Source organism: Protomyctophum parallelum (assembly GCF_964188405.1).
Source record: "Protomyctophum parallelum genome assembly, chromosome: 1".
In the NCBI taxonomy this organism is placed as follows: Eukaryota; Metazoa; Chordata; class Actinopteri; order Myctophiformes; family Myctophidae; genus Protomyctophum; species Protomyctophum parallelum.
This window is the reverse complement of record NC_139697.1, coordinates 60483042-60497413: the sequence shown is the minus strand read 5'-3', so window position 1 is coordinate 60497413 and position 14372 is coordinate 60483042. Positions and strand designations below refer to the sequence as shown.

Sequence of the window (14372 nt, the reverse complement as noted above, 5' to 3'; positions counted from 1 at the left end):
ATTAAATAAAATAAAATTGTTGCTAAAAAGCAACGCTGGGTCTTAGAGGGTTAAAGCAATGTTGAACTTTGGTAGAACTTTGGTCGTATGGCTACCTGACCATGATGATATACTGTAATGGGCAATCCGCAGAAAATATCAGATTCCAATCTCAGGCCAGAAAGGGTACAATGTGGTGTCAGAACTGTTTAATTGGTCCTCGCTGATGCTCATTATTAGCCTGGCTCCAGGACCTGAATCGCTAGCCACGTCCATTAAAAAAGAATCTAACCAGTGATTCTAACCAGCCCAATGGGGATGGGGATGATCCAGTGTCGCCAAGACTCCCACTTATTGGCCATACTTCAGAAAACGGACAGGGCTTTCAGGCTGAATAATGGAGTGAAACTAAATGAGTGTCAGGATATCTCATTATACGATGGCACAATTTCCGTCTACTTGTTCATGTCTCATCTTATAATGAGTGATGACTAATTAATTATATAAAGATAACGTTGAAAAGGGACAAAGTGCTCCTTTAAGTCATTTTGATTTCCATAATAGTAGTAATACTACCGTCCCATCTTTAACATTTTAACTATCTCAGGTGATCAACGTCAACGACTCCCCTCCCAAGTTCTCCCTGGAGTCCTACGAGACCATTCTCCTCCTGCCGACCTACGTTGGCGTGGAGGTCATCAGAGTGGAGGCCTCTGACCCCGACATGAGCCCTGACCTCAGCCTGAACTCTGACCCGTCTGTCAACTCCGAGCTGGTCTACTCCCTGCCATACAGCGATCTGGAGCACTTCTCTGTGGGGCGGTCAACTGGCGCCGTGGTGGTCACCAACCCCGCCCTCAGCAAGGAGCGCTACCGTTTCAATGTCAAGGTGAATGGAGCGGAGTGGCCCCGCCAACCGTCAAGGTCCCACAGGGGACCCACAGCACAGGGGCCCTTGAGGGGGTTCCAGGGAGTCTCCACAGAAGAGAAGATTTGTGCTAAAACATGCACAAACATGCACAAAACATGCACACATGCACACTTTCAGGATTTTGTTTTTAAATGTTAAAAGATAGCAGATGTATAGCCAATGCTAAAATCTGAAATGACACAGATTCCTTCCCGGTTTTAATGAGTTAAAACATACTGTATGTGTGCAACAAGAGAAATGTAGTTGTTCATTTTAATCGTAAAATCACACACGTGTGAGCTGAGTGGTGCAACTATACATATTGTACTGTATTACTGTACTGTACAGGTCCCTGGCCTGTGTGTGTGTGTGTGTGTGTGTGTGTGTGTGTGTGTGTGTGTGTGTGTGTGTGTGTGTGTGTGTGTGTGTGTGTGTGTGTGTGTGTGTGTGTGTGTGTGTGTGTGTGTGTGTGTGTGCGCGTGCGTGTGTGTGTGCGTGCGTGTGACGTGCGTACTTGCGTGCGTGTGTGTGTATGACCTGAATGCGACCCCAATCAGCATCAGCTGCAGGGGTCAATAGGTTGTACATAGACAGACACACACACACACACACACACACAGTCACTCATGGGAATGCTTGGCACCGCTCAAACATAATTCCTGGCTGCTACCGTTAAACCCAGCTGCTTTGCGTTTCCTAAGGACGAGCCTGACACCACCGTGATATCTTCTGAAGACAATATTGTTGTAAGAGCACCGAGGCTATTATCGTAGGTCATTTCAAGTTGCTGAGCAAGCTCCCCAGATCATAGTTCTCTATGCCACCCCGGTCACTTTACATTAAGCAGCTACACATACATTGCGCTATTAACAGCCATTTGGACATGTCATAATCAGGAAGAGTAATTGCCTCTCTATCTCGGATAAATGACGCATAGCTGGCATGAAAACAAAAAGGGTCATGTCTTTAATGTGGGTTAATCGCGCTTGGACGAGTTCCGATGGGACACTCATTCGTGTGCAGCGGCTATAGTATGATCCATGACTCACACGGACCACAATTAATCTGTGACAATTATATGGTCTAATTAAGCTGACCTACCGCAGCCTCGTCACCACTGTGCACATTTCTCACAGTCCTGCAGCTGTTTTTGTACCTTGGTGCATGATCCAACCCCCCACCCCCACCCCCCACCTGCAGTGGTTTTTGTTTTGTTATGTAAAACCTGGCTTGGCGCTAGCTCGCGCACTCTGCTGTTCATGTCATGTTGGCTTACATCTTGTCACCGTTACACTGGCAGTTTCTGCTTGTTCAGCATGTACCCGTGGGTGGGCGGGGGTGGGCTTTCGATCGCTGCCAAGTCTTCGCCCTGTTCGTTACTTTAGACTTGTCCATGGAGAACCCCGCCCCCCCACTCCCGTGAAGTACTGCGACTGTATTATCATTGTGAGATGAAGCCACTCATTGGCTTTACCAATCGGCGGGACGAGAAAAGGTTTCAAAATCATAGTCACATAGTGTAGCATATACAAACAATGTATTGATTGACAACAATTAAGACAAATATAAAACACAAAAATAAATGTACAATTTAAGGCATGCAGATATAAAACAGCGGAAAGTGAATAAGTTAAAAACAGGTTTAAGAGCATTGTCCCATGTCCATAGGATATTGGGGTATTATTTCTTTAGCGTATGAGGTGAACCACTTCATTGCATGACCAGCTGCTCACTGCTGGAACAACCCAAATTTCCCCTGAGTGCTCATGGAGAGTTATTCCTTATCTCAGTGATTCTCAAATTGGGGTCCAGGGACCCCCACGGGTCCTTGAGGGAGTTCCAGAGTGTCCAAAGCAAAATGAATTAATAAAGCATCAAAATCTGTTTAAACCTACGTATACATTGGCTATTTAAAGATAGCTGACTTGCAAACTCACAATGAGGCATGATTGCAATGTGTTGTGTTTATCTGCTATTTTTTTTTAATCTGAAAAATGTGGAACACAAATGTTGTCTCTGCCACAAAATATATATATTTTAATGGCGGTCCGCGGCCAAATACATATGAGATTGACATGAACAAGCTTGAGAAACACTCTCACGTTAATTTCCTTTCAAGGTGTCTGATGGGCGCTACTCCACCACGGTTCTGGTGACCGTGTTGGTCCGGGAGGCGATGGACAGCGGCCTGCTCTTCACGCTCCCGCTGTACTCAGCCTCCATCCCCGAGAACATCTCCGATGTCACCATGGTAGCGGCGATCAGCGCCGTGGGCCACAGGCTCAACGAGCCTCTGAAGTACACCCTGCTGAACGCTGGCGGGCGCTTTGCCATTCGGCCCACATGCGGAGTGCTGCTGACCAATGGCGTGCCTTTTGATCGCGAGCAGCAGGAGAGCTACGAGCTGGTGGTTGAAGTCAGGCGAGAGTATGATGTTCTCAGGGTGGCGAGGGTCACTGTACTCGTACAGGTGGGTGTGGGGCTCTAGGGAGGTTGCATCATCTCTTATGCATTCCCTGTGAGTTTTATTTTTTATTTTACTTGCACGCAATGTTATTTTCTGTCAGCTAGTCTGCAAATATAGTCTGTGCAACTGCAAATGTACACTCAGAGTTACCATAAGGATCTATTTTGAGTCCCCTCAAAGAACCACAAGTGTGTCAAGTGTGGTATGAATGTGGGTGTGTGCATGTGTGGATGTACAGTAAAATCATGTATGGACTGAGATCTAAGCAATTGTAAGCCTGGCTAGCATCGTAAACTGTAACAAAAGCCCTTTGTGTTCTCTGTAAATCCTCATGATATTCTCCATGTATCTCTGAACATCAGGGATTGACTCTCGTAATATCTCTCCTGAAACGTCTTTACAATGCTCTCATCCTCTCCTCAAACCCCTCACAATAAGCACCTCCCGCAGACAAAGCCAAGTAACTAATTTACAATAGCCAAATAACTAATCCACTACAGTAATTTTCAAAAGCAACTATTTTACGAAATAACTAAAATAGTCATCTTACTAAATAATTCCTTTACAATCTTCTTTGTCTCTAGGTGGAAGACATTAATGACAATGCTCCAGAGTTTGTCAATCTTCCCTACTACGCCACTGTACAGGTGGAGACAGACCCAGGGTCAGCCATCTTCAGGGTTTCAGCTACCGACCAAGATACTGGTCTGAATGGAGAAGTCACCTACAGCCTGAGAGAGGCTCACAGGAACTTTGAAGTAGGACATATTCATCTTTATACTATGCAATACACGCTATTATATACAGTAAATGTTCAAATGTTCACCTTTAATACTGTATACAAATGAGTCTAGAAAAATTGGGGTTCGTCTTATAATCAGAGTCGTCTTATATTCGGACAATATGGCATAAATCATACTATGAATTATTAATAACAGACAGGATCCACTTTATGTAAGGGATGTTGAACTTTAAAACTAAAAGTGTCTCCAGCTTCTTTCCATTTGGCATCTATTCTAACGAGATTTAAAGCAAGGAATACATTTCAGTAAAGTAAATTCAAAGTTGTTCGTATAGAACTCACTGTTCTGCTATATAAAGGTTTCATTAGGGACAATAACCTCGTGCTGGAGTCCACCCCAAAACATTCCCTCCCCAAAATGCGCTACAGGTACACCCTGTGACGGGGCAGTTGACCCTGACGAGGTCATTCGAGGCGGACCTCTCCAGCGCCGAGTACACCGTGGTCGTCGTGGCGACGGACGGCGGCTACCGTCTGCTGTCCAGCGAAGTGGAGCTGCCCGTCACCGTAGTGAACAAAGCCATGCCGGTGTTTGACAAGCCCTTCTATGGGCTCACTGTCAGAGAGGACGTGGCTGTCTCCACGCCCGTTCTGTCCATCAACGCCACCAGTCCAGAGGGACAGAGCGTCACCTACACCATCCTGGACGGAGACCCGGGCCTCCAGTTCGACGTTGGCTTTGACACAGGGATCATCAGTGTGATTTACCCGCTGGACTACGAGACTGTCCCGTACTATCGCTTGACGGCGAAGGCCACAGACATGCTGACGGGCGCCAGGTCAGAAGTGGATGTAGACATCGCTGTGTTGGACGTCAATGACAACCCCCCGCTGTTCCAGAATGCCTCGTACTCCACTACGCTGCCTGAGAACTCCATGATCGGGACACCGGTGCTGCAGGTGTGTACTGTGTGTGTGTGTGTGTGTGTGTGTGTGCGCGTGTGTGTATATGTGTGTGTGTGTGTGTGTGCGTGGCCTAAGGTATACATATAAGAATTTGAGAAATTGACATTGACTGACAATTGACATTGGACTGAGGACAAATTCCCGGACCTCATAAGAGAAAATGTTGTTTTATGGCTGAAAGATAATTCTTTGCATTGCGAGCTTGTAGACCTGCTATTCTCAGTGTGCGTATACGTCATAACTCAGACTTTGTGGTTAGGGCTAAAAATGGTCCCAAAAAGGTAGTAAATCAAACGTGTGTGTGTGTGTGTGTGTGTGTGTGTGTGTGTGTGTGTGTGTGTGTGTGTGTGTGTGTGTGTGTGTGTGTGTGTGTGTGTGTGTGTGTGTGTGTATGACAACAAATCAATTCTTATTGACTATGACTGTTGTTAAGTCCTCTGTGCATACTTCAAAGCCATTTCAGTGATGGATTACTCTTTAATATGCGCCAAAGGATGGAGCCCCATAGAAGTATAATATATTATAAGGATTAATAATTCATTTTGCAAAACAAAGGTCTCAAAGGTTAGTTGTTATGTGAACTTGTGGCTCACACAGTATGACATTTTATGCAAGTCCCAAGAAGTTAAGGATAACATCTTAGTTACCTTTGATCGTGCCTTTGATCTAACTAACTCATTATTAACGAATGCAGCATGCTATGAACTTTTATTTTTTAATGATAAGCCATTTCACTTACTTACATCACACTATTAAAACCAAATATTTTCATATCATGCATTTTTGATCTAATTGATATTCTCATTTCATGACAGATTCACACAGACTAATGGGATAAAATGATGACATTTTACATCCACATTAAGATCAACTTCAACTGTAGCAGCATAATGTTCTACAGAATCATGTCCCTGGCCATTATTAATGCCATAACCTAGCCTGGCGGCCAGACTAATAATGTGTCTGGTTTCCAGACTAGCCATAACCCAGGAAGGGACAGTAGGTACATTTTGATTGTATTTGGTCAGAATCTCTGGTGTTACTGTATTAATTAAGCCTCATTTTCAAAATGTCAAAAGTCGCAGGCCACAAGCTCACAGCACGCAGATCAGATATAGGAAATGTGATGCTGACATGGAGCCCATTATCCTCCTCAGAAGAACCATTTAACCGTCTTCCTGCCATTGCCGAAGCCCTTCGGCAATCAAAGCCTCAATTTGATAATACACCTTGCTGCCATTGCCGTAGCCCTTCGGCAATTATACTTTTATAGTGCATATGATCGATCGAGCCATAATGCTACTCACGTTAGCCGGTTAGCTAGCAATGTTGTTAGCACTGCACTGGATCGTTCAGATTAGATCGCGGTCGCCATAAGAATCCATTCTATCCGTTTCTTTCAATCGCCTGTATCTCCTATTCCTTGTCCCAGATGGCATTTTTGGTCAAACCAGCGTTTCTTTGACGGCACAGAGCCGACGTTGTGCAGTGCTATATGTACCGGCATTGATTCGATTATGTAAACAAAGGTTGTCTTGGCAACGTAAAGCTGGCAGGGATAAGCTCACTTCCGGTTGAGGCAAAATGTGGCTTTTCAAAATAAGAGCTCAAATTAAAAAAAATGCTGGCATGAATTAGGTCCTAATTTCTCAATAAATGGCAGCAGTAAAAGGGTTAATGAGTCTAATCTTCTCCAGTTTTACACAGTACAAGGAGTCCCTAATCCAGTGAGTGCAGAAGGGGAAGTGGGTAATTTCCAGTTGATCAAGATTAGTCTCCTAACAGACTGACAAAAGCCAAAACATCCCTCTCTGATTTAGAGAGTGACGGTACCGAGGGGAAAACACCAAACAGAGCCCCAGAAGGTGTGGGCTCCACTCTTTGCCCGACTATCGCTGATAAGGAATTAAAGATATCTGTCCAATATTTGTGTAGAGAAGGGCAGAGCCAGAATGTATGGATGAGGTCTGCAGGAGTTTGCCGACATCTATCACACTGAGGAGACACATCATTATACATTCTAGACAACCTGGCCTTGGTGTAGTTTGTAGTAGACACGGTCTAGTAATTTACATTCAATAAGAGCATGCCTCGCACAAATAGAGGACCCATGTACCCGTTGTAGAATTGTATCCCAAATCTCCTCAGTTATCTCCTCCAAACAAGCTTTTAAAGAGTCCACAGACTCCGGGTGCAAACAACAAATCTCATCATAAATGCATGAGATTGCACCCTTCAAGGTTTTCAACGGAGTCAGACAACCTCGCTATTTCATATAAAATCCAATATTGGAAGATCCTAATATTGGAAGTCCAGTTGTAGAACCTAAAGTTATAGGCAGAGCCATTCCACTAAGAGATTTGGGCCTCTGTAGGTACTGCTTACGCAACCTTGACACCTTCTTATTCCAAATAAATTCAGAGATCATACTATCTAATTAAAGCTTCATTATTTTTACTTTAGCTAAATGTTTCTTTTCAATTCTAGTTTTTATTATTTTGTTTGTTATATCTAACTAATAACCCTGTCCTGCAGGTGTTGGCCCTAGACCAAGACTCTGAGAAGAATGCAGTGGTGACTTACCAAATCCTGTCTGACGTCTACAACAGCACGGACTACTTCCACATAGACAGCAGCAGTGGACTGGTGCTCACAGCGAGCATGCTGGACTACGAGTTTACCCAGCGCTACAACTTCATAGTCCGGGCAATGGACAGCGGAGACCCCGCCCTTAGCAGTGACGTCACAGTCACGGTAACCATCACCGACACGAATGACAACCCACCCAACTTTGGCCAGCCACTGTATGAGACGTACGTGAGTGAGCTGGCACCCAGGGGCCACTTCGTGACCTGTGTTCAGGCGTCGGACGCAGACATCTGTGACGCAAACAAGCTGAGGTGAGGCGAAGTTGAGTTCTGTTGTTGAGGGGATATCCTAAAAAAACGAGGTCATATTATAATCGGGGACTAGACTGTTTGACATTCAATGTTCTTTTTCCACCAATGATTCTTGAAAAATGTGGGTCGTCTTATAATCAGAGCCTTATATTCGGCACAATATGGTAATTCACAATACTATACGTTCAATATCATAACATTATGTCATTACTTCTTTAACAGAACCTTTCTAAAGTTGCAGACATTCGTATTTTGAGAGAAAAACTAAAATAAACTAGAACTGCACTCTGTCGAGTGCATACTTGCTTGTTGCACACTAGTAGGCCATAAATGGCCAACTAGTGCGCAAGCAGAGCACGCAAGTACTTTCAACCGCTGTAAACTGTCAAATCTCAGTATCTCTGTGAAGGAACGTTTGAAATGTCTAATTATTAGGTGTAACTATTTGCTACATACCTACTTTATGCATGTAAACACCTAGTATTATTAAGTATGGTTCAAGTTCCTATCTATATAAGAAATACAGTTTTATCGATGTAGAAATATTCTGGATCCCTTTTTAGTTTTTCAAAGAAAAAAAAGTCATTGATATGTGATGAAAAAAAGGTATATAAACTGAATTAAAATATGTTATCACGTATACATTATAATTATTTCATTATTTATTGTAAATTGTCACTTGTTTTAAAGGTATATTCAGTGATTTTACTCAAAAAACCTTAGGTTTCGTTTTTGGCTGTGGGACCCAGCCTATCGTCCAATCAGGATAGAGAGTCAAAAACGAAACCTAAGGTTTTTTGACCCCCAGGGGTTAACTGGGGACAGGGAGGAACTCCTTATATGGCCAGCACACTCTATAGTAGGGAGGATTATCACAACAAAACAAAAAAATAAGTGATATTTGAATTAAGTGAAATCACTGAATATACCTTTAAATGTATTTAATCTTGGACTATAGTGATATTAATACTAAATCATGATCAGAGTAATATGTGTCTCTAACTTCAATTTCTGTAATAATACTTTCACCTTTGTTAAAATATACATGATCTAAAATACTTCCGTAATCTGTAGTTGTAATTGTGCCTGATTTGCTGGGACCAGATTACATACATGTATACACAGGAGCATTACCTTTAAACCTCCCAACACTGACACTCGTCATTACGTCACAATCGAAGACCAATTACACTCTGGCATTGGGTCCTTTAATCCACATATTTCTTACATCATCATTGAGAGCTAGTCATACATATACTATATATATGTAATTTGTAAGTTGATTAGCGGTATACTGTGGTTACTTTGCGCCAAAAACTGTCCCAGCCAACCCGCCACTTTTGATGCGTATGCAAATAAAACAGCAAATTGTGCCTGATTTGCTGGGACCAGATTACATACATTTATACACAGGAGCATTATCTTTAATCCTCCCAACACTAAAACATATCGTCATTACGTCACAATCGAAGACCAATTACACTCTGGCATTGGGTCCTTTAATCCACATATTTCTTACGTCATCATTGAGAGCTAGTTATACATATACTATATGTAATTTGTAAGTTGATTAGCGGTATACTGTGGTTACTTTGCGCCCAAAACTGTCCCAGCCAACCCGCCACTTTTGATGCGTATGCAAATAAAACAGCAAATTGTGCCTGATTTGCTGGGACCAGATTACATACATGTATACACAGGAGCATTACCTTTAATCCTCCCAACACTAAAACATATCGTCATTACGTAACCATCGAAAACCAATTACACTCTGGCATTGGGTCCTTTAATCCACATATTTCTTACGAAATCAGGCACAATTTGCTGTTTTATTTGCATACGCATCAAAAGTGGCGGGCTGGCTGGGACGGTGCATACGAGCCGGGCGAAACTATTACTTGCGCGCTCTGCTTGTGCAAGTAATAAACAACCTCAGTTTCTTCTTAGTTTATTTTCTCTTGCAGTGGTGGTAAGTGTCTGTCAATACTGCTGCTGAATAAGGTTTCCAGGTGTTACAGTTCAAGTAAACTCTTAAGACAGATCTTCAATTTGCAATGAAAATCTGTCAGGAGGGCCAGGGTTTATTTTGAACAGGAGCTCTCCCAGGGGGTAGACCCTTCAGCAAGAAGCAAGCAAATTAACACAAAAGGGTGAGGCCAAGCCTAATTTCCTGTTACTCAGACATTGAAATGCACTTCCCCCTTGAGGTAAAAATAAATAAATAAAAGTTTACAGTACAGTATGTCTATAAGATCAACTTAATGAGCACAAAGACTCCCCGGTTATTCCCCTCTTTTATCGTTTTAATTATTCAAAAAATATCTTTAGGTACAGTATTCTTTCTGGGAATGAGAGGATGCCGTTTGTGATGGACCCAGATACAGGTGTGCTCACTCTGTCCAATAAGAGGCGACAGGGAATGAAGCTCTCATACAGTCTCAATGTGTCTGTTTCTGATGGAGTCTTCACCAACACTGCTCAGGTGAGACATCTGCTGTTGCCATGTCTGCTTATTATGAGCGAAAGTTGCTTGTTAATAATGGTAGCTGCGGGTTGCAGTTTTTTGGTCTTGTTTCTAAACTTCTAAAGTGTAGTTGCTTATATTTGGACTTATTTCCTGATGTTGTTTAAACCAGTTTAAACAAACCATTTTAATGTCAAGGACATTTTAATGTCAAGGACATTAAAATGTCTGCAGACCCCCATCTGAACATATTTAGTGACAGGGATCCTCATGTATTTAAAATAAAAAAATGCCGTGTGTGTGCTCATGTGGCCTTGTCGCTTCTTTTGGGCTTCTTTGCGTAGACCTGACCGCTTGTTTCTCTCACAAAATCTGGCAACAGTGGCTCAGACTACAACGTGTACTACAGACACTTCTTCTCTCACGAGTCATGAGTCATGACCCATGTTGTATAAACAAAATTAAACCTAGCGTCCCTTTTCTGGGGCGGAAATAGCTGATCTACAAGCTCACAACGTGTTGCAACACGATGCGTTTGTGAGCTTGTAAATCAGCTATTTTTGGCGAAGAGATTTGGTGTAGAGGGAAATAGCAGACCTACAGTACTGTAGTACAGAGCCTTGGGGGACCCCGGTCAACTAGAGTTTTAGTGGTTAATTTAATTTAATTTAATAAAACCTATTAAGATAACTTCAATTATGAATGTTAATAAGGTGGATAGCATTAGTTGTTAGGATTAGAGGTTAGGGGTGGAGCTAGCTAAATCCAAAAGTGACTGCAAGAACAATAAGAGATCACCACTGATAAATGAATGCAATAGCAGCAAAGTTACAAAATGTTGTAAGGAACCCTGAATAATGATGATAATAATGACGATGATGTTGATCCCCAGGTGACTGTACGTGTTCTGGGAGCTAACCTGTACAGCCCGGTGTTCAGTCAGAGGTTCTACCTGGCCGAGGTCAGAGAAAACAGCCCTCCTGGTTCAGAGGTCATCCAGGTAAAAAAGCACCTTCCTCCTCATTAGACATCTTCAAAGCACCACTCTTGCGTTTCTATTAGGATATTTTTTAATTACAATTTACAAGAATAATCTAATGTTTTCTTAATGAGGTGTAACGGAAGCGTTTCACTGCAAGATGAAATGCACACCATTTCAAATTAATTCCCAGCCCAAGTAGCTCACTGTGATGCCATTCTTTTGAATAACACTTAATAATATTTTCCTCAATTGTACATTCATCAAGAATGTTCTAATTATTCTATAATAGCCAATAGCCTTTGGCTATTGGCCCAGCTTTTGGTTATAAAATTATGATGAAATACATGGCATCGGTTCAGGAATATAAAAGCGAGTTTGTGCACTTTAGATACCTCTATAAAAGTACACAGTGTACACATCGAAAAGCAACACAGCAAACTAAATTAATGTGTTATGTCTTCTTTTATATTCCTGGACCGATTATATGACAAAGGTTCATAAATAATGTTTGTTCATGAGCTGGTCCAGCCGGCTCCATCCACTGCCATGTATTTCATCGAACTTCTGGTGTGCATCATGGTGCAGCCCAGTCACGCGCTCATGACTTTTCATCTGTTCCTATAGAGCGGCGCAGTCCCTCCCCCTTTCAGAACAACGAACGGCCCAGGAAATGAAAACGCAATGCATTTCTTCATAGGCAGTTTTTATTTAATTTATTTAAAGACCTTTTAAGCGTCGTACGAAGCCAACTCTTGTCGTGACAAATCATGACAACACACACAATATTTTGGACCAAACAAATAATTACAAAAAAAGTGTTGTAACCTGCCGTTTTTTTCTACTTTCTAATTCTTTGTTTGGCCCGAAATATTGTGTGTGTTGTCATGATTTGTCACAACAAGAGTTGGCTTCGTACGACGCTTAAAAGGTCTTTAAATAAATTAAATAAAAACTGCCTATGAAGAAATGCATTGCGTTTTCATTTCCTGGGCCGTTCGTTGTTCTGAAAGGGGGAGGGACTGCGCCGCTCTATAGACCGATTCCGTAGCGGTTTCATGGTCGCAGCCTACGTATTTCCTGTAGGCGGACTCGACGTAGCTGCGGGGGTAAAACCCTCACCAGGCGCATCTCTTCCACTACAGTGAACGGCAGAGTGACTGATGTTAGTTTGCCTCAAACTTTACTCTTTTACCTGCTTTCTTACTAACACTAACATTATAAATATGCCCAGAACATCGAGATGAACCTGTGTAGTTTATGGCTGCTCCAACAGTAGTGGCAACATAAAAAAAAAAAAAAACGGAATGTCAAAATATCCACCGTGGTGGCTGAGACCAGAGCCATTGAGTAATGGTTGAGACAAATCCTGAAAGATACATAATTTCAGTCTTACCCAATACCCAATCTTTCTGTTTTATGAACACAAGGCTGCTGTATTTTATACCTCATACTAAGCATTTAAAGTATGAGGTATAAAGTACAGCAGCCTTGTGTTAATAAAACAGAAATATTTGGTATTGGGTAAGACTGGCGTTATGTATCTTTCACTGCTTCGTCTCAACCATTACTCAATGGCTCTGGTCCCCGCCAACGCGGTGGATATTAGACATTCCGTTTTTATTTATTTTTTATGTTGCCACTACTGTTGGAGCAGCCATAAACTACACAGGTTCACCTCGATGTTCTGGGCATCTTTGTAATGTTAGTGTTAGTAAAAAAGCAGGTAAAAGAGTAAAGTTTGAGGCAAACTAACATCAGTCACTCTGCCGTTCACTGTAGTGGAAGAGATGCGCCTGGTGAGGGTTTTACCCCCGCAGCTACGTCGAGTCCGCCTACAGGAAATACGTAGGCTGCGACCATGAGACCCGCTACGGAATCGGTCTATACCGCTTGTGCACTACTCAGCACCATGGACAGCTCACAGTTCATGTGGTTCAGAACCATGGACAGAGCTCATCTGTCCAACACCACTCAGCTGCTCAAACCTAGTCTGGCAACTCACAGCTAGCTATACTGTACTTTTGTGACCCAAAAACATTTGTCTTTCTCGAGGACACTTTCAAATTTGTCTTTCTCAACACTTTCACCTGTATTGGCTGGGCAAGCTGAGGGTCGCATTAACCCCAGCATCTGTACTCTGGGAAAACTGTCGCAGAGAATAGCTTGAGCTTGTCAATCGGCTGTTTTCAGCAAAGCTATTTAATGTGTAGCTAAAACAGAAAAGTCACCTGTTTAGAGCCCTGAGGGACTCAGGGCCAACCATACAGGGTTGAAGTGGTTAATGGTGATCTGTATTGAACCTCCAGGTGCGTGCGACAGATGAGGACTCAGGCTCTTTCGGCCAGATCGTCTACTCCTTCATCAACGACCTGGGAAAGAGCCAGTTCAGCATCGATGCAGATGGACTAATATCTACTGCTGAGAGACTGGACAGAGAGAACCCGCTCTATAAGGACATGGTGCTGACTGTTATGGCACTGGATGGTGGAGGTACTCACATTGAACATAGCGTGTGTGTGTGTGTGTGTGTGTGTGTGTGTGTGTGTGTGTGTGTGTGTGTGTGTGTGTGTGTGTGTGTGTGTGTGTGTGTGTGTGTGTGTGTGTGTGCGCGTGCGTCTGTGCGTCCGTGCGTGCGTGAAAGGAGTGATATAACATTTGCATCCTGCAATGCATCCTGCGATGCAAATGTTAGAATTTCCATGCACAAATAAACTAAATAAACTAAAAGGCACAAATAAACCCAATATAGCTTTATTACCAACACTCAGATAATAACATACAATAGATTGCACCCTCTGTTAGACCGTCTACTTAGTTTTCTGAAAAATAAATATAGAATTGATAAAGCAATACAGCCTATATTTGATATCCGCCAGGAGATCAATGTATTCCCCTGTATTTTCTGTGGGTGGGTGCATGCGCGTGTGTGTGTGCGTCATGAGGAATCGCTTGAAAGGTTGTT

The 14372-nt window shown here is 42.7% G+C and overlaps 1 protein-coding gene across 1 annotated transcript in view; it reads left to right on the top strand.

The window, feature by feature from the left end:
* Window positions 1–14372, top strand: part of fat3b (FAT atypical cadherin 3b) — a gene marked incomplete at both ends in the record, with an annotated part of 124325 nt that overhangs the window by 55734 nt on the left and 54219 nt on the right. Inside the window, 8 exons of the mRNA XM_083793503.1 lie at window positions 587–868; window positions 3009–3359; window positions 3941–4114; window positions 4528–5058; window positions 7600–7964; window positions 10293–10446; window positions 11321–11428; window positions 13717–13900. Coding sequence (XP_083649629.1) covers window positions 587–868; window positions 3009–3359; window positions 3941–4114; window positions 4528–5058; window positions 7600–7964; window positions 10293–10446; window positions 11321–11428; window positions 13717–13900 — 2149 coding nt within the window. The remainder of the gene's footprint in view (window positions 1–586; window positions 869–3008; window positions 3360–3940; window positions 4115–4527; window positions 5059–7599; window positions 7965–10292; window positions 10447–11320; window positions 11429–13716; window positions 13901–14372) is intronic.